The sequence below is a fragment of the Gambusia affinis genome, linkage group LG22 (genome assembly GCF_019740435.1).
Source record: "Gambusia affinis linkage group LG22, SWU_Gaff_1.0, whole genome shotgun sequence".
NCBI classification, from domain to species: Eukaryota; Metazoa; Chordata; class Actinopteri; order Cyprinodontiformes; family Poeciliidae; genus Gambusia; species Gambusia affinis.
The window spans coordinates 19,306,534-19,333,558 of NC_057889.1; the positions used below are offsets into that span (position 1 = coordinate 19,306,534).

The 27,025-nt window shown below is 40.9% G+C and overlaps 1 protein-coding gene and 1 long non-coding RNA gene across 2 annotated transcripts; one reads left to right on the forward strand and one right to left on the reverse strand.

Annotated features, from left to right (window-relative positions):
- The first annotated feature begins 22 nt into the window (after positions 1-22).
- LOC122825355 lies at positions 23-8,154 on the forward strand. The gene is made up of 5 exons (XM_044106724.1): positions 23-197; positions 1,800-4,198; positions 5,647-5,796; positions 6,171-6,251; positions 7,540-8,154. Exons 2-5 carry the CDS (start codon positions 1,819-1,821, stop codon positions 7,656-7,658), a joined length of 2,730 nt encoding a protein of 909 aa, XP_043962659.1. The 5' UTR covers positions 23-197; positions 1,800-1,818; the 3' UTR covers positions 7,659-8,154.
- On the reverse strand, positions 5,664-24,061 carry LOC122825357. The gene is made up of 4 exons (XR_006369631.1): positions 24,010-24,061; positions 17,797-17,978; positions 17,107-17,237; positions 5,664-5,753 (listed from the first exon to the last, which is right to left on the reverse strand). It is a non-coding gene; the product is annotated as an uncharacterized LOC122825357 (long non-coding RNA).
- Positions 24,062-27,025: the final 2,964 nt, after the last annotated feature.

The following is a 27,025-nucleotide window of genomic DNA, read 5'->3' on the forward strand; positions in this document are numbered from 1 at the left end:
CGTCACGCGCTGCTTGTATTAGAAACGGGGTCAAAGTAATGGTGGACGAGCAGCGCCTAATTAGACCGCTTATTATTCAGTAGTTGTTTCTTTAGCAGCCGCAACAGTTTCCCGCCTCTGACAGCAGAGCTCAAAAAGAGCGTTAGCCAGGAAGCTAACTGGGAGTTAGCGACAAGATTAAACTGCTCATTTAGTAGGTGAGTAATTTGAGCTGTCTAACTGCCGAATAAAGGGCATAAAATCATTACTACTTTAAATGTAAACTAATATCACAGACATTTAATAAAAAAAATAATTTAGGTTAGCATGAAGCCAGAGTTTCCTTATAAAGTTTGCTAAAATTGATAGCTAATTTAAAAAATGTTCTCTTTGCTCTTAAGAATCATGAATAGATTAGATTTATGAAGTGCTTTTCTATATACTTTATTGATCTCAAGGGGAAACTAAATCAAAACAAAAAAAGTACCATAGAGCGAAAAACAATATTCTGTCTATTCCAGGATTTTAACAAAGGTATATTAATGTGTCTATATAAAATAAATGTCTAAATGAAAACTGCATAACTATAAAGTTCAGCCTAAATCTTCCGGATACCCCCAAAAATCGGAACATGATGTTGTCTCTCTCTCTTTTTTTTTTTTTTTTTTTTTTTTTTTTTTACCATTACTCTATGTGAGCAAAGATAAGTGAAATTATTTTAAAATCAGAAACAACCTTTGAAAGCAGATGTCCGAAGTCAAGTTACCGTAATTCTATTCAAAATCACAGGTGGTGCAATTATTGCTGTCAATGCTTTCTACAATCGCCTTTGGTCAATTCATTTATCATATAATATTAAGGTTGGAGTTAACAGGGACAGAGATCTCCTCAGTTTTTTAGCAGCATTTTATCATTTCGGTCTGATGATACATATCATGATGCACAATACATACACTGTTAAAAAAAGTCACAGTAGAATTTACAGTAACTTACTGGCAGCAGGGTTGCAAGACAGTTACTGTATTTTTTACGGTAAATAAATTACAGTAACTTTACAGTAACCTTACTGTAATTTTTTTTACAGTAGCCTTACTGTAATTTTATTACAGTTTTACTGGAATTTTTATTACTGTAATTTGAATAGTGTTACTGTAATTTCTTTAAAATAGCACAGTAACAATATAACATGGTTACTATGATTTCATCACATTTATATCAAAATAAAATTACAGTAGTCCTGTAGTAGAAATACAAAAAGTTATTTTACAGTACTTCAGAAAACTGCATACTTTGCTAACTTTTAAAAGTTTAAATGTGAACTTGTAACTTAATTTACCAAACTCAAAAAATGTTTTATTATTCTAATTTAAAAAAATACATATTATATCATATTATAATTCTAATTCTAATATGTATATATTAAAAAATATATGCATAATTTTTTAAAATCGCTTTGTTTTATTGTCAATTTAAATCTGACAAACTGAAGCCAAACAAAATATAGTATTTTGCAGCAGCAATATTTGCTTGTTACAAAGAAGTCAAAGTATTGCAACCAAAGTGAAAAATACTTACTGATATTTAACGGATAAAATACACACAATAACACAAGGAGATTCTTAGAATAACTTTGGTGTCTGATAAGTTAACAAATGTGCTAGATATACAAGTTCAAAGCAAAAGAAGAATCTTTAATAAATTTAAGTTTAAGCTTTTTTCCTGAAAAAAGAAAGTTTTTCTGTACTTTCACTAACAGAAAATAATCATGTGTTGCCGTTCTCAAAGGTAGTATTAATGCTGCTTATCTGTTTGTTTGTTAGGTATTCTTACAGGAAGAAAATGGAAACAATCCCCCTAGAAATCAGTCCGCAAACAGAGCCCAGTTCCCCACCCTCCCCAAAACGAGCGAGGACAGACTGCGCTGCGACAGAAGACCTCCACAGGAACAGCGGGTTTGACTCTTCGCAGCTTTGGACATCTCAGGATGCGATTAGCAGCCTATCGACAAATAACCTTCAGGAGACCGACGGCCTGTTAACAGCAGATAGTGGGCAGTATCATAATGAAAACCTCATAGGACTTCCTTCAGATTTTACTCCTGCTACTCATGTGACGTCAGAGTCAAATGAGGTGTGTGTGAGTGTCGAGAGAGAGGAGAAGTCTTTTGTTATCGAAACAGACGAGCTAAGTCCCGCCAGCAACAGCATACCCAGTCTTCCCGACTGTAAACTGCTGGAGAAATCGCTCGTGGGTGAAAATCCTGGCGTCTGTCTTCAGAATGACGAGAGTGATGGGAATCTTGAAACTTGGGCTCACACTCAACCCAGTCTCGTTCAGGCAGTTACCTTCTGTCCACATCAGGCGGCTGACACAGATTTCTGTCATGCTTTCAGCCAACTGGCAGATGCTGTAGAGGGTGATCTGAAGAGAGAGGAGGCACCTCTGAGGAGTCCCACCTCCTTCTTCCAAGATGCTCTCCCACTCTGTTCAAACGTTGAAGCGGATCATTGTCAGAAATCTGACCATCGGATTCCTGAAAATGTCTCAGACGTTGAAACTAAAGGTCAAGGAAGCAAAACCTTTGTCAAATCTTCTGAGGAATTGATTCCTTGCTGTGAGTTTGTGTCAGGCACAACCATATCAGCTGAAAATGTGAGTTTCAAGGATCACAACTATGTGGTAGAGGCAGAGATTCCAGCAGCTGTTAGAATCAGTCAAGAGGCTGCCAAAGAAGATAATGAGGCCGACGCATTCTGTGTAATTGACCCTGTAATCTGGAGTGAAATTGATGAGGAGCTCTGTAACTCAGATGGCACTGCAGGTGGAGAATTATCTCCGTTAGTTGAAGTCTGCAACACTGAAGCAACTTCTCCACTGTGTTCTGAAGTCAGAGCATCACTGGATTCAATTCCAGACCAGACGGAGCAGCTTCAGAGAGATGAAAATAAGATTGGCACAACAAGCGATTCGATTCAAGACCAGACCGACAATGAGGGCAAATCCAGTCCTGCATTTGCTGAAGATGATGGAACTGGAGAGATCTGCAATACGACGGGAAGTCGACTGAAAGTATCTGTCAACCCTGACCACATGGAGATGCCTGACTACATGGAGGAGGTTGCTGGGTTCATACAAAGTCATTCTCCAAAAGAAACAGAAACCGACGAATTGAGGAATTTAGAATCGGAGTGGCAAAATAAACAAGGAGACTGCAACAGTTACCAGAAAGAAGGAGAAACACAAAAACATGGCAGCAATCTCAATAATATGGACAACAAACAAGAAAATGAGCTCAGTGAATCTGTTGAGGGCAATATTTGCGTAACCTATGTGACGATTGAAGGCAAGGAACAAAAGCAGAAGGTAAAAGTTGGCAGAGAAATAAATATAGACGAGCGGGAAACTGGGGAGCGCATTCAGAAGCAAAGTGAGTTTGAAAACGACATTAGGGAAGAGTCTCCCATTCAAGATGTTAGTGAATGGGCAGAGAGCAGGTTGAGTTTTTATAATGGAGAAGATCCAGAACAAAGTCTAGGTTGCTTCGCTCACGATCAACACATGTCTGATGTGTCCACGCTCCACACCGTTCCTCCTACGACTGACGCGGTCGTTCCGTGCCCATCTCACAATGCTCTCCATGGCGTCAGATATTTCCCATCGGCCTTCACTCTCGGCAAGGATGCGCTCGGCGGGTTTGACACATTTGAAAAGATCAAACTTTTCCCAGATGACTATGATGGAGCCACAGAGCTCCTGAACACACCCCAGGAAGAACAAGAACACCGCAGGCAAGTGGCAGAAAGCAAGATCAATGAGAAGACACTTGAGGATAAGAAGGAGGACACAGAGAATGGATTTGTCTCCAGCGATTCCAGCTCTAATGAAGTCCCAAACTTCACCCCATACCTGGAGAAAGAGCCAACCAGCGGATCAACCAATGATTCCTCTCACTGCTCACATGATGAATTGAACCCACAGTCAGCGTCTTCTGCTGTTCCTACTGACTCTGGTGGGCCCTCCTGTGATCTAAGCACCAGTTTTGACTTTGAAATGAAGGAACAGTTTGGCAGGGTCTTACAGGAGCTCAACTTATTCTTTGATATCAGTAGAAACGAATTCACAAGGCCGCCCTCGCCTGATTTACCCGAGTCCTCAGAGGACCACTCTACCAAAGTGCTGGGTAGCCCTGGACTGGAATGCTACGCTCACACATCGACAGGTAGCTGTGTTGAAAGATAAGTGTTTTTGTAGATTTGTTATTATTTTATTGAATATGTTTGTACATTGTACCATTCCTTGGATCTTTTCAAGATATTTTACCTTTGCATTATTCTGTGAATAATGAGACTTTAAATGCAAAGTTGCATAAAAGCCAAAGCCTGTTTCAGGTTGCAAACATCATAAGCCTGGAACAGAAGTTTCTCTTCCAACAGGACAGCCAGATTTCAATGTTTCATAGATCACAGCATGTAGAGTGGACTGGAATCCGTGGCGAGTCTTTAAAATGAATGTTCACTGACTCTCTCCATCCAGCCTGAATGAGTTTGAGGTATTTTGTAAGTAATAATGGGCAAAAGTCTCATGGTGTATTCACACTGGCCCTGTTTGGTCAGCTTTAATCAAACTCTAGCTGCCTAAAGAGTCCAGTTGATTTGGGGAGAATTTGCAATTGAACTTCAATGCAAACCAAAAAAGCAAACTCTGGTCTGCCTAAAAACCTGGGTCTCAGTTCGGTTGAAGTGAACTCTGACGAGGTTTGAATGCATATGTGAAGGCTGAGTGGAATGGTATTCCCGGTAACAAATGTGCTAGTCTAGTGCTAGCGGGAGAAGTGGCACATGGTATTTTACCAAAGACAAAAGCGAAAACCTGCAAATGCTAAAATCTGACAGCACTCCATGTTTGTTTACACTTAGTGAATAAGAAAGTTGCGCTCAGTGTCTTCTTCTGAGGTTTTTGTGTCGTTTCCTTCGGTGGTTCTTGGTGCAGCGCCAGCTCAGGTGAGGGAGGGGACAGATTTTTCAAAGTGTTTGGTCTGTTTGACCCAGTGCAGTGAAAGCGAACAGCGAAGTGTCAGGTATAAAAACACCCACAGGTGCAAAACTGGTAGAGATTTGCTCCAAAACACTGGGCTCCAGATAGTGCTTTTATAAAGTATTGACTCATGGGGTTGAACACAAACACACACTTGTCGGATTCTTGTTTGTTTTCTTTCCACTTTACAATTATTCTCCACATTGGTCTCATAAAATCCCAATAAAACATTTAAAGTTTGTCGTTATGACTTGGCTTAACGTGATTAGATTCAATGTGATGTGAATACTTTCACTAGGTTAGATGGTACATGTTGTAATATTCATGTGAAGAACGCTCATGCATCTATAGCTATCAGATATAATGTGGTAATATTCAAACTCTAGAGGTATAAAGAAAAATGATAATATCTGCTGTTCTTGGGCTCTGTGGTAAAACAAACCAGAGGCTGGTGTGTGTAATATATCATATACCAGAAACAGGAGAGGAAGGAGAGTACAATGGATCAGGATCTAGGTAGAAAGGGTAAATAATATGTAAACCATCTGAGCCATAGAATAACACTTATATTCAGCCACACAGTGATTATTTATTGGACTCCAGAGAGGTCAGCTGTCTTGTGTCCATTTTTAGATAAAGCTATTGAAGACCACGGCCTGGTGATGTGTGGACTTGATCCAGCCGTTTCCTGTCCATTTATCAGGAGTGATGGCGAACAGGAAGTACCTCTCAACAGAAACCTGGAGCGGGAACCATCGATGGACACCACAGAGAAGAGCAAAGGTTAGATTTAGACATGTACACATGACTTTTCTGACTCATGTACAAAATTTATAAAAACGGAAAATTTCCAGATAGTGCTTGTAATATATTTTTCTACCCATCCATCCATCCATCCATCCATCCATCCATCCATCCATCCATCCATCCATCCATCCATCCATTCATTGATTGCTTGACTTCAACAGATTCTATGTTTAAACCCTGACAGCTTTAAACATATTAGTTCATAAAGGTCTTTAACTCTATAATAACAGCCTCAAAATCACTGAAAACTCTGTAAAGTTCTGAAAAGTTTTGAAATAATAAAAAAAAACAAAAAACGTGTCGGAAGGTAAGCTTTGACCGGTCCTGACTTGTGATCATGTTGTTTTCAGAGTCCCAGCAGGCGGAACAGAAAGTTAAAGTTTGGTCTCCATCCTTCATGCGTCTGCCTGACTTAGAGCAGCTGATCCACAGTGAGTTTCATTTTTTAAACTGTGACTCATGCCATTTGTATGTTTGCCAAAACCAGGATGGCTTATCACAGAAGGTGTGGGAGATTTTCACATCAGAGAGAAAAGTTGTCAAAATGAAATTGGCAAGTGTAGAAAAATATCACATCTTCATTACAAATAGTCTGGTGCAAATGAGGTGCGTCAAAACCCTGATGAAACAACATAGATTAAGGATTTATATATGAAAATCCCCATTAACAGCAGCAAGTAGGAAATGTAGTAGAAACAAATCCTCTTCTTCATTACCAGTCTGATGGCATCTGCTCAAAGTAAAGCTGCCTTTAAATATTTAAAATCGTCAAAGTGAAGTTTGAAAATCTTTGCAAATCAAATGCATATTTTTCACTGTATAAGAAAATGTCCCAATAAACATAAGCTCTTTAGGTGGATTCACAGCAACCCCATTTAGTTCGCTTTAATCCATCTCCAGTCCATGCCTATACAGTCTGTTGAGGTGATGCTCACCACTATGATGCTAACCAAAATAGCTAATGGTGCATTCATACTAAAAGCGTCAGGCGCTTGGTTTACATTCAAAGTCTGTGTGGAGGCATTTGAAGCGTCCAGAACGTCCAACGGAAAAAAATGGCTAGAGCTGATGCGTCTGACACGCCCTTGACGTGCCTCTACATAGACTTTGAACATAAACCAGATGTGCGAAACGTCGAACTCGACGCGTCAAACTCGTTTTTGAAGCACGTAACGCTTTTGGTGCAAACTCACCATCACTCTGGTGCTCCTAAAAACTTAAGTCGGTTCAGTTGAAGTCAGTTGAGGTGCGGTTTTAATGCATATGTGAACGCCAAGCGGACCGGATACTGCTACAAAAGCAGGGCATTCTGGTTAAGTACAACCAAAATAAACATAGGAGTCTGGCGTTACTGTGAGAAATGGCTCGTGGTCTTTCGCCAAGCACAAAAGTGAAATCCTACAGCCGCTAAAATCTGATGCCACTCCATTTTTGTTTACATTTCATGAAGAAGGAAGTTGCGCTCAGTGTCTTCTTCTGAGGTTTTCACGTTGTTTCCTTCAGTACTTCTTGGTGCAGCGCCACCACAGGCGAGGAGGGGAACAGGTTTTTCAAAGAGTTTGGTTCGTTTGACACAGCGCAGCTTGAAAACAAACCGTACCTGCTGAAATTGGAGCAAGCGTTGCAATTTTGATCCACTGCTTGTTGTGAAAACACCTTTAAAAGCAGCAGGAACACTGTGTACACAGAGTTCAACCCCAGCACTCCCTTTGTGTGCAGGACCACCAGAGCTACCCAGGAGGCTGGAGCCATTGAGAACGTGCACGCGGCCAATCAGGGTTGGACTTTCAAAACGAGCCAAGACCAAACAGCTCCACCACGCACATCCTTACAAATAAATACGGAGACCCGGAGGGTTGTTGTTTGACCAAATGATGTTGTCAGGGTTCTGTTTTGGTTTCAACATTCAAGAGGCGTGATGTTGTTGTCTCTGATTATTGAACATGGTTCTGTTGTTGGTTCTGGTTTCCTTCTGTCACAATGTGGCGTTTGTCCCATTTAGCATCTGTGGTGGTTGGGCGTGTGTGTGACCAGCTGAGTAAAGCAGCAGCAGCTCGGTGGTTCTTGAAGTAAAATCTGCTTATTTATTTATTTATTTATTTATATGTAATATCTAACTATTTAAATCTTCCCTGTTGTAATCTTTACATTTCTTCTTTTTAACATATTTTATTGTATTAAGACAATTTCCATGACAGTAGGGCTATTTGCTGTAGGTACATATTGTTCCTGTTATGTGTGGGTGTATTCAGACAGTTTTCATTAGAGCGATGATGTTCTTTGTGTGTTCTGTTATTTTTACCATTAAATGAGCTCCAATGTGTCTAACATAACACAAACCGTAATAAAAGTCTTTCTTTTGTTTTGTCTGTAGAAAGAGCATAGTGTTTGAATAAGCTAACAAGATCTCCAGGGTTCCTCTGTGGTCTTTCAGGTAGGCAAAATGCTGGAATTAGATTTCAATATTCATTCAATTTGCCTCCAAAAATCAATCTCTTTTTTTAACATTGTCATTGGTTAAACATCTTATATTATTTTCCTTCCCCTTTAAAATGGTAACCTACTTTTCTTCTTAAATCTAAATATAACATCAAAGGTTGCGGCTCCCGTTTAGCAAAGTGTGAAAAACCTCAAGGGGCTTGAATACTTTGGCAAGACACTTCAAGACTTGCCAGAATTGTACTGGTTGATCATTTTCAACTAGTTTGCTTGAAGGAAAATAAAACAACTTATTTAATAATTAATTCAGGAATTTATTGAAAAAGAAAAAAATAAAGGCAGGTTTTTGATGCACAAAAAGGCCTGAAATTTGTTTGTTTGGTGAGTCATTTAAATCTACAGAAAAAAAATTGTTTGAGTTGTTCTGTCTTCGCTAACACCTTTCCAGCCTCTTTAGCTTTACTTCCTCTTAAAATGAACTTGAAATCCTGTTGCATTCACTGTACCTGAAAAGGTGGGACATTCTTGTTCTGATGTACATTTTGCGATGAACAACAAATATTGAAAGAAGTGAGCGAATAGGATTGACCAGTTCTTACTTTGAGATTTTATTATAATTAATCGGAGTGATTCGGGGATGAAACGGTACATGTTGTTGAGTGGGTTGTTGTTTTTTGTTTGTTGTTGTTTGAATTTGGGGCCATTTTGAGCAGCAGGATGTTAAAGAATCACCCCCCACCACCACGCCTCTTCCAGATCCTAATCATGGCTCCAAATGGAAACAGTCGGGCTTTCCCGTCAGCAAATGGAGCTTGGGGTGGCATTTTGTTTCTGCGGGATGGGTGCCTCAGCTGGCAGACGGTGGAGTCACAAATCAGAATGAAACGAGGAAAAAGGGGGACGGCTCTCCAAAAATAATTCAATCCTGCCGCTGCGCATTCCATCTGCCTCTAAATTTGGCATTGTCGGTCAATCCTGGGAGAAATTAATTACAAAGTTTTCCAGTATTGAACATGTCAGCACATACTGGTTGGTTGGTTTATTATTATCACCTTTCTCTTTTATACCTTCAAAATAGATCTTTTCCTATCTCTAATCAAAAGTTCAGGTTTAATTTTTCTTCCCCCTGTAATTGGAAAACATTCCCCGCCCCACTTCCTGGTATTTCGTCTGACCTTATTGATTACGTGATCCGGTAATGCTCTAGTTTTAGTAACAGTTCACTTGAAGCACGCTGGGGGAGGGGAGAGGAGGGCACACATGCGTTATTACATAACGGTCACATTTCAGAATCACAGAATAATGAGCCATTGACATATACGTATCCAACATGAGTGGGACATTATTTCCAGTTTGTTGCCGAGGAACTTATTTGAGCGCTGTGTTAGGGGAATTCAAAAATAGAACTGCTGCAGCCTGAAAAACCTCTGTTAATAATATTAATCTATGCAAAAAGCTGGGGGGGGGGGGGGTTTAGCCCACCACCTCAAAGGTTAAAACAAGGCCAAATCAAGTAGTCAAAAGAGCGTAATATATCAATTTGGCACATCTAGATTTATATATATACATATATATATATATATATATATATATATATATATGTATAGGAACAACATCAGACATCTCAGTCCAGAAATGTGCAGTCCTAGGCACAGCCAAGATACTGCGCAGAACCCTCAAGCTCCCAGGCCTCTGGTAGAGGACCCGAGCTAAGAGGAAGAAGAATCACCACCCGCGGTGGGTGAGAAGGGAAATTAAATTAATTATATATATATATACACACACTAAGTTTGCACATGCAACAAATAGCAATGAAAACATTGCAAGATCCATTATTGTGGCAGAAATAATGGGTTTATTGGTACTAGTGAAGTTCACTACAGTTTAACTGTAGTGAAATTACAAACTCAAATGTCTTTGAAGTCACATTAGTTATATACAACATTTTTATAACAATATAATAGCCCACTGCACTGAACCCCACTGAAAACCTCGTGGTTATTCTACCAGAAATTGATTTCTGAACTTTGGGTTCAAACATTAGTATCGTTGTTTCTAAATGAACATGAACTTGTTTTCTTTGCATTGTTTGAGGTCTGAAAGGTCTGAAAGCACTGCATCGTTATTTTGACCATTTCTCATTCTCTGCAAATAAATGCTAAATTTTAGCTTGGAGACATGTTGTCAGTAGTTCATCGAATCAAAGAACAATTGAGTTCATATTACTCAAACATACACATATGGAAAGTCAAACCAGAGAACTGATAATACTGCAGTGTTTACCTGAGCTGTAGTTACTTGGTTGTGCTATAAAATGATGTCATATGGCTGGAAAAACAATACTGTCCCTTTAAATCACTTCATTAAATCAGAGTTTAGCTCTGCTCTGATGTCATACATAAAACTCCAATTACATCGTCTGAGTTTTTTGGTTATAACATGACAAGATGGCAAAAGCTGACGGGTTGCGAATGCTTTTTTAGTGTAGTGCAATTCTGGTTAGCAACCGCAAAACTACAGCAATCCGTAAAGCTAATCCGCCACCAATTAGAGTCCAAACTCTGTGAGCCGAGCTAATTATTTAGGCTTTCCTAGTTGCAGGGCTGAAGAAAACACTGGAGTTTTCAAAACTCAAGACAATGCTGTTCATAACGAGCTCCAAAGCCTACCAGGCAGATTATTACAGATTCTCAAATTCCTCGCACGAGAAGTGACAAATGTTACCTGAGCAACATTTGTCGTTCCATCTGTCTGAAGCAAATGAGGGAGCTAAGGCAGCAACATGAATCCACCTCTCATTACGCTGCCAGACACACTATGGAAAATGTGTTTTGTTATAGAAAATCATCTCTCTTGTTTGTTTTTCGTACACGTTGGCAAAAAATAGGGGTTTTCTTTTAGCAAACCCCGTGAGCTAATAGGAATTACATCTACTGGGTGGTAAATTAGTCCGTTTTTATTTTTTATTTTACTGGCATAATTTTCCCAGCTGAAATTTTAGGCTTTCCCCATGAGAAAACTAGAATCCATGCATCATCTGTCTCTTTTTATCTCTAACAACGTTGTAGATTTGTTTGGAGCTACTGCCTCTCTCTCTCTCTCTCTTTCTCTTTCTCTTTCTCTGTGTAGCATGAAAGAAGCTTTAGAAACCGATGACTTCAGAGACTCAAATGAAGACAAGGGTTTCCTATTTTTTTCCCCTTTTTTCAAATTTCCTTCCTGGTGCTGCCTGGGATCCGTCTCACAGGTTGCGGTGCCTTGCAAAAGTAATCCTACACTGAAAAAGAGAGAATGGAGCTCCAACATCATCAAACTATCACCAAAATGTCTTTCTTTTTTTTTTGCTCAATCTTACCACAGATTTTTAACCGTGTGACTTTGACTAGGCCGTTCAAATACATGAATTTGCTTTGCTCTTTCCACGTTCCAACTCTTCTGCTGCCTTTAACAGATTTTCTTGTCTGTATCTAGAGCCACAAATCTCTCAATTGAGAGGGGTTCCCTGTCTTTTCTAAAGAAAATGAAGCAGACTTGAAATGTGTCAAAATAAAAAAGTGGAAAAATTGGAAATGCGAACGTGTGGATCATGACAAAAATTAAGAAAAATATGTCAAATTATTTTTGTAATAGTTTTTTTTTTTTTTTAAACTGCTTCTTATTTTCCCGCACAACATTCTCATGCAATAGTATTCATACCAACTTCATCCAGACATAAATCACAGATCCAACATAGAAAACGGGCAGAGAGGAAGTGAGGCTATGATTTTCCATTTCCTCCTTCTGGCTAAAATGAAAGGCTCAGATTAATTTATTTTCATCAGGCAGGAGAGAAGAGTCCAGATAACAAAATAGACCTTTTCTTTTATGCCCCCGCTTCATGGGTCCGTGGTGTAAAAAGGAAATACACAAGCCTATTATTGCAGACATTACTTTTGGAAACCAATAAGAAGAAATGGGCATCAGATGGCTTGACCCCAATATTTCAACACCATGCAAGAGGAGATGGAATATTATTTTATATCTTTTCTGGCTCTCGAAGGTTAAAAAGAAAAATAATGTCAAAAAACGAGCAATGCAGAGAAAAAGCGCCGGCATTTTTTTCAGCAGATAAAAAAAATAAAGGTTTGATTTATTTCTTTCTTTTTTTTCTGTGTGAGGGGAAAACAACCGCTTTATCCTCAACAAGTACACTCTGGGGTCTTAATGTGTCTGCTGCTGTCAAAAGGCTTTTTAAATGTTGTCAACAGGGTTTTCAGTGCAGCTTTGGAGAAGCTCTCCTGTTAAAACGAAAGCGCAGGGTTGGTCCTGTTCAAAATGATGAGCAGTTCATATCTTATTTGCCTGTATAAACACAGGAGACCCCCGGTGTTTGCGAGGGTTTGGGACCAAAGCTATTTGTGAATACTTCAAATCTGTGAGTACTTGAGATTCCCTCTTAGAACGTCTTATCAAAGACGTCTTGACTTTGAGAAGCAGAAGTGGAGCGTCCTGCACAACCAACAAGAACGGCGTAAGTGGTTTCTTGATGGTAAGTCAGCAGCAAAACGCTTGGCTTTTCCAGCAGCCATTACGCATTTGGCGGTAGACCCATTTGACGAAACAGGCTGGAGCTCCACTTCGGTAGCTAGGTAACACCAATGTGCATGTTGATTGTGACTTAATCCTTCCAGACCGAACGTATCGGCGATGATATCACTAAATTTGCAGTACCATAATTCCGCCGCACTTTGCGTTATTGGAAAAGTTGCAACGGTTTCTGAAAGGGGAGAGGTTACGCTTTCCAGCCAATATCGGGTTATTATGGTAATTTCACTCCCGCTGTAGCAGGGAGTGAAAGTAATCTCAGGGTCGCTCTCTTAATAGACGGTAACTTTTGAAAATAACCAGCTATTGAAAGTTTTAGTTGTTATGGATAATAGGGCAAATATATTTACTCACAGGACATTTAAAGTACAGCGTACAATTAAAGCAAGCAAATATATCCAAGCGTAGATTTGAAATGTTGGTCTTAAGGACTAACAATCAGGAGGTTTTTGAAACAGCTCATCCTCCAGACACCAAAAAACGTCAATCACTGAACAGCTTAGCACCGCCATACACTAAAGATCTGCTGTTGTATCAACCTTCCAGACCGCTCTGATTATTGCCAACAAAAGAAGAAGTTTTTGGGGGAGAGGGTTTAAGCACTTGAGTTATTTTTAGAAGCGGGAGTAGGAAGTATAAAAATGTCCGAAATGTGAATTTTGCTTAACAGGTCCTCTTCAAAACCACTGAACAGATGCTAACCTCAACAGTTCTGAACCATCCCTTTAAGCCAGCTGCAGCACAGAGCACCACAGATTGTAGGATCCATCCAAAGCAAAATATGGACAGCAGAGCATCATCTAGCTCTCCGCTTTCACTCACACACGTTCCAGACCGAGCCTCGCTATTTTCTCCCCTTTTGCAGATCAATAGCAATCACGGGGGCACAGTAGCAGAAACACACACTCGACTCACACTAACAACACACACTCCGCTGCAGATCAATGCTGGACTGTGGAGCCGTGAAAGTGAGCAGAACTAAATGTTTGGACTGTGTGGAATATTGTGCCATTGCTGCCATCACGCCACACCGACCCCCCTTAGAGAGGTCCGTTTGGGAATAGCCAAATATACATTCGAGTGGCGCCTCACGTACAGGTCTACCCGGACCGTAATCTCCCTGCTTTGGCGCTGAGCAGAGCTGAAAGCGGAGCGGGCCGAGAGAAAGGACAATAAGAGGATTTCACAGTCTGGTGTTATGACACAGCGCTGTGTTATTGTCCCCCCCCCCTAACCCTGAACAGCTCTAATTAAATTGGCGATGACTGAGCAGCAGACCTGTCTGGGAGAAACAAACAGAAGCGTTGGTTGAGTAAACGGGACCCGAGCTGAGTCATGACAGTAGATAGATCAAATAGAGAGACCCCGGTGTGGGAGGTGGGATGCTCTGCAGTCAAGCTGTCCGGAGCAGCGAAGGTTTGTTGTCGCCTGTGGGCTTGGCTTGGATCCAACATTGCAACCAATGTCAAAGCTATTAATTGATGCTATTTTTTTGTTGATAATATCATTATAAATATGTCTCAGGCCCTAATATGCTAGTGTATCTAAAACCCCTACATCACTGCATAAAGTCCTACTTCTTTAATCCTCCTAATATAATTTATAAACAGCTTGTTGTGATTCCTTTAAGGGAAGAGCCATTCATCTATTCTTAAAGCTCATCGGCTCATTAAGTCGCTGCGTAAGAGGACCAGTGGAACTCCCACTTATTGCCAGACTGTCCAACTAACAGTTCTATTAAGGTTCCCACATACTCGGGTTTACTGTTTGTACTCTGTGAGCCTCACAAGCTGCGTTTTCCATTGACCATACAACTGCACAGTTTGACATTTCGGAAGTAAATTTGCTTGATGGAAACACAGCAGTTCCAAAAAACTCTCATTCACCATCCAGCTGCTTTAGGATGGTGCATTTATTTTTTGTTGTTTTTATTTTTTGGCCATTTCAAAATTTTTCAAAACTCATAATCAATAACCGGATGTAACTACTGGCAGAAACCACCAAGACAAAAGGCAACAGGAAGTAGTTGGAGGATGACGGTGCAGCATGTTTTTTTAACGTCTTAATGTGTGAACAAAAGTATTCGTGTATGATTTTAATTCCTTATTTAATGGAAACACCGCAATTACGAAATCGTGTTTTCTTGACATTAGTAGAATACCGACAAAGTTTTGCGGACATTCGCAATGAAAGTGCAGCTACTGACTCCTCGCACACTGTCAACGGACGCTTGACACTTCACAGTTGAGTGTGCCGTTTGCCTACATTTCTTGTGACAAATTCCATCATTTCCCACAATCCAAATGGATGCTGGCAAGTTTGACCCTTCCTTCTCCACCCATGCAGCCACCGTCGGCAGTCATGCCGCACGTCCTAGGACTATTTAGTGCTCACTCTTAACTTTGTGAGCTAGGTGTAGCATACAAAGCATTTAGATGTGAACACTGTTTCCTGCCGAATGGTTTACTTTATGACACAGAGTACGCCCTTGTAAAATTTTACCTTCATGGCAGGACAGCTTCTACTATCCACAACGTCAAGTGTTGTTGTGGGCATCAGTGAATTATTTGGGAGAGTGCTGAGACTGACAGTTATTTTTGGGAGTCCAGATGAGTGTGTGGTGCCAACTAAAAGAATGTAGGTGGAACCATTTAGTAATGGCCTGAATTAACAACAAAAATCTCCCATAATTCCATTATGGTACTTCATTACTTACATGCTTGCAGTACCATTTTAATCCTCCCACACTCTGAACGCTGGCCTTTTGTGTCCCCAGCTGTCTCCCGAGCTCAGATTTGATACTAAGTACAACACTCCGCAGCTCAAACATGAACATTGTAGAGGAAAGAAAAGAAAGAAAAAAAAACAAAACACATTTACATCAGAATTGGTGACAATTCAAGAGGATGTTTAAGGCCTCTAATGGACGTCTGGAGAGTGCAGAGTCGTTCCAAATTCTCTAACATGTTCATGCGGGGCGATTAAAACAGAACACATTCAGAGTGTGTGTTCGTACCGTCACTGAGCTGATGTGAAAATGAGGGGCTGTCATGAATTCCCAGAAACCGATGACTAATCGCTTGCTGCCTCTCAGCTAACCCTGCAGGCATGATGGGAAATGGCGGTAATCTGCAGAGGAGACTCTCTGGGGAATTTGTCCCCCCTATCTTCGGGGGACCGGGGTTTGGTTTGCTAATCCGGGTGAAAAACAGACACCGTTTTAATGAGTTGCCTCTATTAATAAATGCTATTAACCCACAAGTCAGACGCTAAACATCACGGGCCACGAACTGGGGAGTTAATCTATTTTGGAACGACTCCCGCTGACCGACTGCTGCAGAAATGTGATGCTCTAAATAGTATGACATTAGCCTTTTCTTCTGAAACCTGACCCTGCGTTACAACTGGGAATGTACTGAACGGAAAACGGATGCTTTTTCTGAGTAGATGTGACTGCTGCCGGCTTTCCGAGACGGCATTATCAAATATTTGATGGCTGAGGCAATCAAATAGCGCTTATTCTGTTGTAGGGCCGTGGCTTAGTGCACTCGCAGTGTGATGCTTTGGAGAAGAAGGCAGCAGTCAAAAATAGACGACACATCAGTAGCTTCTCTCTTTCTGATCAGATCTAGGATTGTTTTTTTTTTTTATTGTTTTTTTTATTTTGCCGAGCTCTGTGAAAGGTTGACCTAAAAGGGGTGCTAGGCACACACCTCTTGTCTGGTGAATGATATGTGGACTTTTTCCTCATGAGTAGCCAAAAGCTTTTTAAACTAAATTTAGACATAGAGCACATAGAGCTATTTTGTAGCTCTAAAAAACTTTTGTTTTTTGTTAACCAGAAAACAAAAGTTAATTCTTCCTCATAAGTATGCATTTATTAAATTCTTTGAGTAAAAGTTATTGTCATCGTAACATGTAATTCAGTTAAGATTCCTGGTTTCTACAGCACAACCTTGTCAGTCAGTCAGCGGTTGAAACCTTTTATTTTGTGCTGCTCAGCAGCACGCCAGTATTGATTTTGATCAGTAACGTTTGATTTGTTCAGAGCTGCTCCTAACATGATCTGTTGCTCGGTTTTAATTTGTTTTGCTGAGCGACTCTGAGTCAGCGTTCCTCCTGGTACTTAATTGGGTGTATTTATTTTATTTGTGGAGCCCAGGGAAGCTGACGGCGTTGTCACCGAAACTGTTTATAGCCTATTGATCCCACGGACGAATTCTCATTCCACACGATCCCCCGTGATTCAGTGTTCCCTCTCACCTCGCCGATCATTGATCTTTGTATTGCGTGGCGGTCTTGGCCAAACAGAGCCGGCCTCAGACTCCCCCAGATCTTTAGAAATGTACAGATGACGGATGTACGCTGGTCGGCTGGAGCATGAAATCTGAAGGCTGCAGGTTAAATGAATAACATTGTTACAAAATCATTTATCAAATGTATGGGAAATACTAAGCAATGTGGAGCTGGTTGGACAAGTGGAAGAAAGGAAAATCATGCAACCACGACAAACATTTGAGTATCGCTTAATGCAATCTTTGCTGTGACAAAACGTTTTGGGGTGTGGTCTGCTTCCTATTTTTAGAGCAGTCTCTAGTCCATTTGGCATTCGAAATGCTCCTGAGTTCACTTCAGCCAAACTGAGACCTCGGCTTTTTGGAGGACCAGAGTTCGCTGTTTTGGTCCGCATCAGCATTCACACCTCCCCAAATGAACCACACTTTCTAGACAAACAAATTGGACTTACATTAAAGCAGATTAGACAGGACTGGTGTGAACGCTGACAAAGCAATGCTGAACTTTCGTAGTCTGCTTTACAGACAAGAAAACGTTTCATCTAAAGTGCTGTTAAGAAATCTCCTTCTTAGCTCCTCGACTGCGGGACTTTCCTTGGCAACACCAACGTCAATGCTAGATATTATGATTAGGATGAGTTGTGGAGGGGTAGCTGACCCTGAAGATGAAGTGTGCTTTGAAGACCTCTTTGAAAGCTGCCAAGAATGTCAGTGCCTTGCAAAGGGATGGCGGTGATGACGTAGTATCTTTGGATGCTGCTCTTGTTTTCACCAACAGACAGGAAGGAGGGGTCGTCCCGGTTCCATACCAGAAAGGAAGGTTTCAACACCGGCTTCCACCTTTGAACAAAATGTAAAGAACCATAGCTACAATATCAGACAGCACAAAAGTATTTGAAGGTTTTGTTGATACACTGAACCAACATCACACTTGTTCACGCGCCACTGGCCAGGAGACGGCTGATTTATCGCGCAGGGAGAACGAAGTGTTGGAAAAGTCTTTGTAAATCACAGAGAAGCAGACAGAAATTCTCCCAGATTAGATGAATGGTTTTTGGATGGATGCCTGTGTTAGTGCAGACGCCTAATATACTGCCTTGGTCTGGATGAAGACATAGAAATCCCTTGGAATGTGTGAGGTATTAGCGCTTTCAATGAATTAAAACAGAGTTTCAGTGGATTTGTGATATGAGTTTATGGAAGATAAAGATGTGTGGTTATGAGACTCTTATTTTTCTTTGTCCACCGCAAATAAAAAATGGAAGGAACTAAGAAGAACATCTCATCAATATTTATGTTCAAGCAGAAGTAGGAGCAAAACAATAAATCCAGTTCAGTCTTCACCATGTGAGAATAAAACCTCTTTAATTCCAGGAGTTAAATCACTCTTTAGACAGCCAAGATTTTTTTTTTTTTCTTGAACTCTCTCTCTTTTGCAGAGAGTACACCATGAGGGAGCTTCTGCTGCAATGCAGCAAAAACAAATAGCATGAATCTATTAAATGTTTGTGATTGTGCGTACCGCCAGCCTCTCCCTTGCTTCTCTCTCATTTTCACTCCGCTCTGTGCCCTCACCTCAGTCAAACTGAGGACAAACTGTTACCATAATCAAACACAGAATATTTCCCTCTCTCTGTTTTGCACAAGGTTGCGTATGCATAATGAAGAACCTTTACGTATGCCACCCACATAAGTTCTGCGCTGTTGCAGAAGCACACGCCTTCAGGGCTTCCACGTGTTCTGCACGTAGAGTTCCTACATAGAGGGTTATCAACAGGCCAAACCTCAGATTGCAGAGCTCAGATGATAAATGCTTTCATCTAAACACCTAAACAGAGAGTAAAAACAATGTTTCATTTTTGTCATTTCCATAGTGCAAACTAGGGTTGGACATTTTATCTCTTTGTTTATCCATCATCGTGAAAAATTTCTTATCTTAATAAAAGTAGCGATGTAGCATTATCTTGAAAAATTCCAATTAACATTTTCGGATGATACTGCCATTGAGGCGTGTATAAAGGAGAGTGTAGAGGGGGAGAGTACAGGAGCCTGGTGAAGGATTTCGGGGCGTGGTGCCACAGGAATAAACTCAAACTGAACATCTCTAAAACAAGAGAGATGGTTCTTGATTTCCGTAAGGTGCCCCTCTTTCCTCAGCCTTTCACCATCGATGGTATAGAGGTGGAGGTGGTCAGCACATACAAATACTTGGGCCTTCAACTAGAAAATAAGCTGAACTGGTTTTCCAATATAGATAATGTGTACAAGAAAGCACAGAGTAGAATGTACTTTTTGAGGAGATTGGCCTCCTTCAATCTGTGCTCTAAGCTCCTGTACATCTTTCATAAGTCCGTTGTCTCTACTGTTATATTCTATCCAATCGTTTGTTGGGGGGGCAACGCAAGAAAGAGACACACAGAGACTGAACCGCCTCATCTGCAGAGGCTCTGTGGTCGGTGTGAGCCTGGAGTCTGTGGAGACGGTGGTTGAACAGAGGACATTATCTAAACTCAGTTTAGTCCTGCAGAACAACAGCCATCCTCTGTGCACTGTTTTCTCCAACCAAAGAAGCTCCTTCAGTGACAGGTTCCTCTCACTGGGTTGTTCAACCGAGAGGATTAAAAATTCCATTGTCCCATGGGCCATTAGGCTGCTACTTGTGGGAGGAAGACAGGGTAACTAGTATTTTAACATATTTAAGCACTTTTATTTGACCTCTTTTAGTGGTAATGTATTTATTATATTCTTGTACCTTTTATGGATATCTCCAGCTGTATGATTTTAATGGTGTGTGGATGTGAATTAATGTGTGAGCAACAGATAACCTCAATTTCCCTACGGGATTAATAAAGTTTAACCTAACCTATCCTAACCTAACGTAAAAAAAAAAATAAAAAATCATCGGAGATGTTATCTTTGCTACTTTCTCCACTTTCTGTTTCATGAGCGCGTCAAGAAATAATGCTTTCTTTAAAATATGATTAAATGCTGATTAATGATTTAAATCGCACCTCTTTAATGATCCAGTATGAGGAATCCCATTTCAAATGGGAATGTTTTTCAAGAATATTTGTGTTTGCGGTGCTATGAATGCTGGGCCATGCAGTCACACAGCCATACAGTTAGCTAATAAAAAAGCAATGATGGTTTATTTTTAATCATTTTTATCGTTATCCCTGTAGCACCAAAAAGTCAATTTCTCCCACCACTAGTGTGAACCAACAATTGATTTTTCTAATTCTTGCTCTGGATAGAAATTAATTTGAACTGTTTGCTTCCTCTCTCAAACTTAACCTACTTGTTTTTATTTTATACATGTTTGATGCAATAAATCTCATGACAGAGTTTAGGAAACGTATACCATAGAAAATTCTTCTATATTCTTGTTTCCCAAGGGACTCTTTTTGCCATTTCCTGCAGGAATGAGCCTGCATGTAAAAGTCGGCTGGTCTTTAGTTGACCTCGCCTACATGTGCCACACAGAGCCCGTCAATATTTCTCTCTGCCTCAGCGCTCGCAGTGGCAAAAGGCCACATGGTGATGGGAAGCAGAGAAGCAAAGCAGCCGGAGTTGTAGCAGCACGCCGGTGTGCAGCGTAAAGCCTCTGCAAAAGCTGGCATGTACGTGTCTATAAATGTAAATCACCACAGCGGGATGTTTACCCACTAATAGTTGAGTGGAGCATGTTTTTTTAAAGATATAACCTCTTATGAGGAAGACTTACATTTTTAGAGTAGGGTCACAATGGATCTGTCTCGGCATCCAATCCGACAGAAAAGTGGGTCGGATGACGTACGCAGCAATTCAAAAACATTAAAGCCAATGACCACCACCGATTCTCTGCAGATGCTCCTCCGACTATCTTACCAAGATCAACCTGATGTCTGTTTTCTTTGGGTCGATGAAGCAATTTGATGGGAATGTCATGGGTGGAACAGGAAGTGAGTCACATTGGCAAAGTAAAACGCATCCGCTTGGGGAGAAAATACTAACTAAAATATTTTACTTGCCAAAAAGTTTTGTACTTTCTCTTGGTATAAGCTTAGAAGAACAGAAACAAATGAAAGAGTGAAACTGTTTACTGTCAGACCGGCTTGTGTTTATGCAGGCGGGGTTTTCAGTTTTCATCGAGTCGTAGCCTGTGTGTCAGGCAAAATCTGATCAGTGTGTGAATAGTCGGACTTGTGTTTTGAGTCTTAAGCTCATACAACTACCATTAAAAATCAACCAGAACCTGGGCGTGCTGTGGTGGTGTAGGTGATAGCGCAACCCACATTTGGAGGCCTCGAGTCCTCGACGCGGCCGTCGCGGGTTCGATTCCCGGACCTGGCCGACGTTTGCCGCATGTCTTCCCCCCCCCCCTCTCCTTCCCCCTTTCCTGTCAGCCTACTGTCATATAAGGCAGTGGTCCCCAACCTTTTTATTACAGCGGACCGGCCAAAGCCTTCGTAAATTTCCGCGGACCGGGGGGGGGGGTGCGCGCTGTGAGCTGGCGCAAGACTCAACCCATCCGGTGTACGACTTTTCAAAATAAAAGCTCCTCCAGACTCAATACATAGAACGGACATATTTTATTAGTTCTTGCGCGGCCCGGTACCAATTGGTCCACGGACCGGTACCGGTCCGCGGCCCGGTGGTTGGGGACCACTGATATAAGGGACACTAGAGCCCACAAAAAGACCCCCTGGTGGGGAGAAAAAAAATCAACCAGAACCTTTACAGTCTAATCAAGGTCGTAGTATGGTTTTCTGACAGCAGATTTCCATCTGTTTTGAGGATGTACAAAACACCCGTAGTAACATTTTAAGAGAGTTTTTCTAACTGATATCTACAGCACGAATAATTTGTGGTAAAATGTGTAAGAATTGTGTCACATCAAATTTTTTTGTTTTTATTTTCTGCCTAGTTTCTTTGATTTACCAAACCATTTCTAACACAGAAATGGAAGCTGATACAGCTTCTGACTTTAAAGTCTTTTATGCTGTTTGAGTAAAGTCTGGTGTGCAGAAAAAAGAGAAGAAGAAACGTAAAGGTGTGACTGAACCTATGAAAAAATATTTTGGGAAAAGATAATGTCATGCTATGTCAACCTTGGGCGAAGTTTGAAATAGAGCTGCCATTAACATAACTATCTTATGAGCCAACTCTAATTTTTACATCTTTTATGTTTTACACAATGTTTTGGTCTTTGACAAAAATAGACTGTTGTTGGTTTTGCTTTAATATGACATTCCAAATTATAAAAGACACATGAAAATCAATGCTTCTCCCAATCATTGACATCTCATGGACTGATCTATGTAACCGGGAAAAAAAACTCATTGAATTGTGTTTTATCGAAATTATTTTTGGTACTTATTAAGTAATCTGGAGCTACATAAACATAGCATTTAAAATGCTACAATCTCAAAGCCATAGTTGGATTTAAATATTTTATGCACTAGTTGTTTCAAATGACTGACATCTTTAAAGTTGGGAAGATTTTTTTTAAAGAACTTTTTATGATCCTGCTTATCTCTTGCTTGCGTTTGGGTCCTCCGCTACCGCAAATTAGGATCAACCTACAAAACGCATCCAGCAGGGGAGGTCATTATGCTATTTGAACATTTGTGCCATCAAACAGCTACAGATTTCAACGTTATGCTGGTTCATAAACTTGCATTTGACGAGAACTTGAGCACTCTTTAAGTGGAGAGAGAAGCCATGATTTTTGGCTGAGACATTCAGTTGACGATGAAAAATTCTTCCTGTATTTGTTATTTATGTCACGGACAGAAAAGCTGGGGAAACACCTTGGTAAAATCCTGCATCACCGGGTTGTTAATCATTTGAACTCTTGCTGTGTTTATTGAACCAACTGCTTATCACTCGATAAATCGTGTGTTCATGTCATGACGCTGCGCTGATCAGTCAGACGGAAAGGATTGTGTCTAAAGTTTGGACCAAGGCAAAGTTGATGCCTTTTTCAAATTTCTAAATGATAAATTAACAGGCGTGTTTGCTCGCTAGATGAAAGAACCAGAAATGTTTAACGGATTGACTTTTTCTTTTTCCCTGTCAGACGTAGATACGTGATTTGACCAGACTGGAGGATTCAAGGCTATACTTTTTCTGCGACTTTGCTTTATTGCCTGGCGTTCTGCATGTACTTTCTCTTTCTGCCCGTCGTTCACTAGCTGTAGTTGTCTTTCATCTCCCCAACATCAGCATCAATTCTTCACCGCCAGAAGTCCCAGCCGCAGGCTCATCAAGCCACATTATGCAACGGGATTCGTGTCAGCACATTTAAAACAGCAGCGGAACATGTTCCTCCCAACAGCCCGGGATCTCCGGAGCATAAGTTACAGCAGTGTGAATATAAATGAGCGCCGTGACTAAGCATTATCTCCCGTGTCAGCGTTCAAGCAAGCAGCAGATCTTGAAGCATCGCCGCTATTATACGGTTGAATAAACCCACTTCGCCGCGCGCGTGAGGCAGAGGCGGCAGAAGTGAAGGGAGAGGAATTTTAATGTCAGAACCGGAAGAAAAACCGGCTAAATTACGTTCGGCAGGTCGAAGTGGAGCTCATTGCCATGGTAACAGGCCATGTGCCACACCACCTCCCGTCTCCAGCCTTCGTTCTCACTCCATTCTTTCCTGTTCGCCTCCCACAGCCATCACTCATGAGAGGGAGATGACGCCGGTGTCTTTCGGCTGTCGCTGCTCTTATCTGGCCGCCGCATGCCGTACATCCAACCCGAGCGACCCACCACACATCACACCCTCTCATTAATGGACCCTCTGTGTCTTTGTCTCTTCGCATACATCTTTCTCGAGTTATCTGGCCTGTTATGACATGCTTTCAGCAAAAAAAAATAAAATAAATACTACCTGTTGACATGGTAAACGAAGGGGAGGCTTCATGCTTGTTTCTGTACAGGATTACTCTCTGAGTGGTTTGTAAAATGCTTTGTAAAGGTATTTCTAAAACGTTTTCCACATTATGACATTGCATTATGTGTTGTTATCGGATTTCCTGTGATAGACCAGCACAATGTATAAGGTGGAAGAAAAAAAATATATATATATATTTTATTTATAGATAATATTTTGGACTCCAAAATAAAATCGAAGAAACAGATGCTTTACCCAGAGCTGACCTAAGGCATATGCGAGTTAAACAGCTGCTAAGGGCCTCCACACCACCAGGGAGCCACCAAGAGCACCAAGTCAGTGTGGTTAAAAAAAAGATATATATATGTATAGGTCTGGAAAAAATGAAGAGACGACTTTACTGAACCCCATTGGAAACCTCTTGGTTATTCCACCAAATATTTGATTTCTAAACGCTTCCTGAGTTCAAGCATTAGTATTGTTGTTTCTAAATGAACATGAACTTGTGTTCTTTGCATTATTTGAGGACTGAAAGCACTGCATCGTTTTCTGTTATTTTAACCATTTCTCATTGTCTGCAAATAAATACAAAATTTTTGTTTGGACATATCAGTAGTTCACAGAATAGAAAACAATGTAAATTTTTTTTTTTCCCCTCCAGGGTGTTTTTTGTGGGCTCTAGTGTCCCTTATATGACAGTAGGCTGACAGGAAAGGGAGAAGGAGAGGGGGAAAGACATGCGGCAAACGTCGGCCGGGTCCGGGAATCGAACCCGCGACGGCCACGCCGAGGACCCAAGGCTTCCAAACGCCATCCCCTACGCAACCACAGCACGCCCCAACACTGTTCATTTGATGCAAACATGTACATATAAACACTAAAATCAGAATGGAGAGAAACTTAAATGGTTTCTCTCCATCTTAAAAAATGGAGAGAAACCATCGCTGCTGCAAAACTACCAACACGTGGCCGTTCGCCTGAACTGACAGGTTGAGCAGGAAATTAACGTTTTGTTCATTCTCACAGATTATTCAAGTTCGTCCACTCCAACAGTTTGCAGTGTGAAAATCGGTGTGTGTTTCCTCCTTTGCCTATGGGACTCTCCAGGCAATTATCAGCAAGTCAAACACAGAAAACGCAGCTATAAATGAATTGAACTCAGCTCATAGCTACATTTCAGTGACCCCAAACGTAGCTGGATACAATCAGGAAAGAAAGAGTCAGGAAAAGTGGAGGGAGAGTGAAGAGAAGTGTGTAGCCGGCACATGCTGTGTGTGGGCAGCTTAAAGCTTCCGTAGAGCTTGCCCCAAGATCCGATGAAAGTTTAATGAAGTTCTGCTGCTGCAGCATGGAAATGCTCAGTCTCAGGGGTGTTGGAGATAAGGACTGGCTGGAGCCTGCCTCCAGGTTTGTGTTTCAGCTGCTGCTTTGCTACTCAGAGCAGTCTGGTCACTGCGTTTAAAGTGCCTCTCCTTCAGGGCTTCACTCCGCTGAGGGCCCACAGATGAAGACGGATGCCATGTTGGTTCTGAGAGAGCTGCTGAGCTTGTCACTTGTCAGATAAGATGATAAATAACAATGGGATCGAGAGATGTTATTCTGCTTACCTGGTTACTGGACAGAGAGTTTAGGTGGTGGACAAAGAGACAGGAAGCGACACGATTTTTAGGAAGAGTTTAGTGGCTGTTACTGATGACTTGCACTAATCTGTTAATCTGTTATTTCATTTCATTGTCAACTGCAGCCAAATGCCAAAGTCCCCTGGGTGAATACCAACCCCATATCATTATTCCCCTGAAAGTAATATGAAGTATTTTTGCTGACGTTTTATTATTTTTAGACAAATGTGCTTGTATTATGAGGTGACTTGTCCAAAAAAAAGAAAAATCCTTCTAGAAGTCGTACTTTGCTGCTGTTATTCAAGCAAAAATGGTTTCTAGTGGTAATACTTGCACAAAACTCACACTTCTTCAGTCTTTTTCAAAGTGCACATTTCTGCCTTGATCACATGGCAAGATTTTTATGTCTCGTAACCACAAACTATCGCCATTGCTTCTTCCCAGTCGGCCATGTTTGTTTACTCTGGACCCATGTAAGGTCTCAAGCCGTTTTGCGAGATTTCCCATTTCAGCGTTGGGGATTGAAATCAAACCGCCTGTGTTGTGTATGACTAAAGCTGTTATTAGTACCAATTTTTGGCGGCGTCTGTAGTTTCTCAGATTTTGAAAATCGGACGACTATTTTAAAATCTTGCTGTGTGAAGCGGGTATTATGAGATTGATTCTGAAAATTCTGATAGCTGTTCTTGGCTTTTTTGTGTTTTGTTTTAAACAATCTAACTTTTGGGGGGACTCATCTACGATGCCTGTTCCTGGGAAACCTAATAACTCTCTTTTCTAACTTTGTTATAAAATACTGTTGTGTTGTATTTGGTTAACTTTTGTCTCCAACTGGATTTTGTATCTTTTGAAAAGAAAACGTGGCACTAGTGGCCTTCAGAGACAAGAAATGACCTAAGACTGGGAATCAAACCCAGGGCAACCGCATCGAAGGTTAGAATGTCTACACAAGGTGTGTGTGTTTTAGCAATGGAGCCACCCAGTGCACAATCTGTGTAGGGTAAGAAAATATCAGTTAGTCTTTACAGTTGCTGTCTTGCAGCATCAAAACGACTCAATAGGTCAGTATAAATGAAAGTTTTTAATGTAGCTCTGCAGATTTGGCCATGGATCCCCGTTGGAAAAAGCCAACATTTATCTCCAAAGTCTTATAATGTTGCAATTATAAGACATTGCTGGAGCTATTATGTAATTCCAGCTGAAGTAAAAAAAGAAAACAAAAAAAAAGTCACTTGTTTTAATCAAACCCCAATCCTTTACTTGCCTTCCTCTTCTTCCTAAATGCTTGATTAAGCTAACGGTCACCATTTATTGCACCAGCACGGCGGCTTTTTTTGTTTGCATCTGTCTCCAGTGACAAACTGATACTACTAATGTATAGTCCAATAGAGGCT

Coding starts and splice junctions, on each gene's coding strand:
- LOC122825355 (XM_044106724.1), top strand. CDS start 1,819: ATGGAAACAATCCCCCTAGAAATCAGTCCGCAAACAGAGCCCAGTTCC. Junction 4,199..5,646: donor CTACGCTCACACATCGACAG/GTAGCTGTGTTG, acceptor GTCCATTTTTAG/ATAAAGCTATTGAAGACCAC. Junction 5,797..6,170: donor CACCACAGAGAAGAGCAAAG/GTTAGATTTAGA, acceptor TGTTGTTTTCAG/AGTCCCAGCAGGCGGAACAG.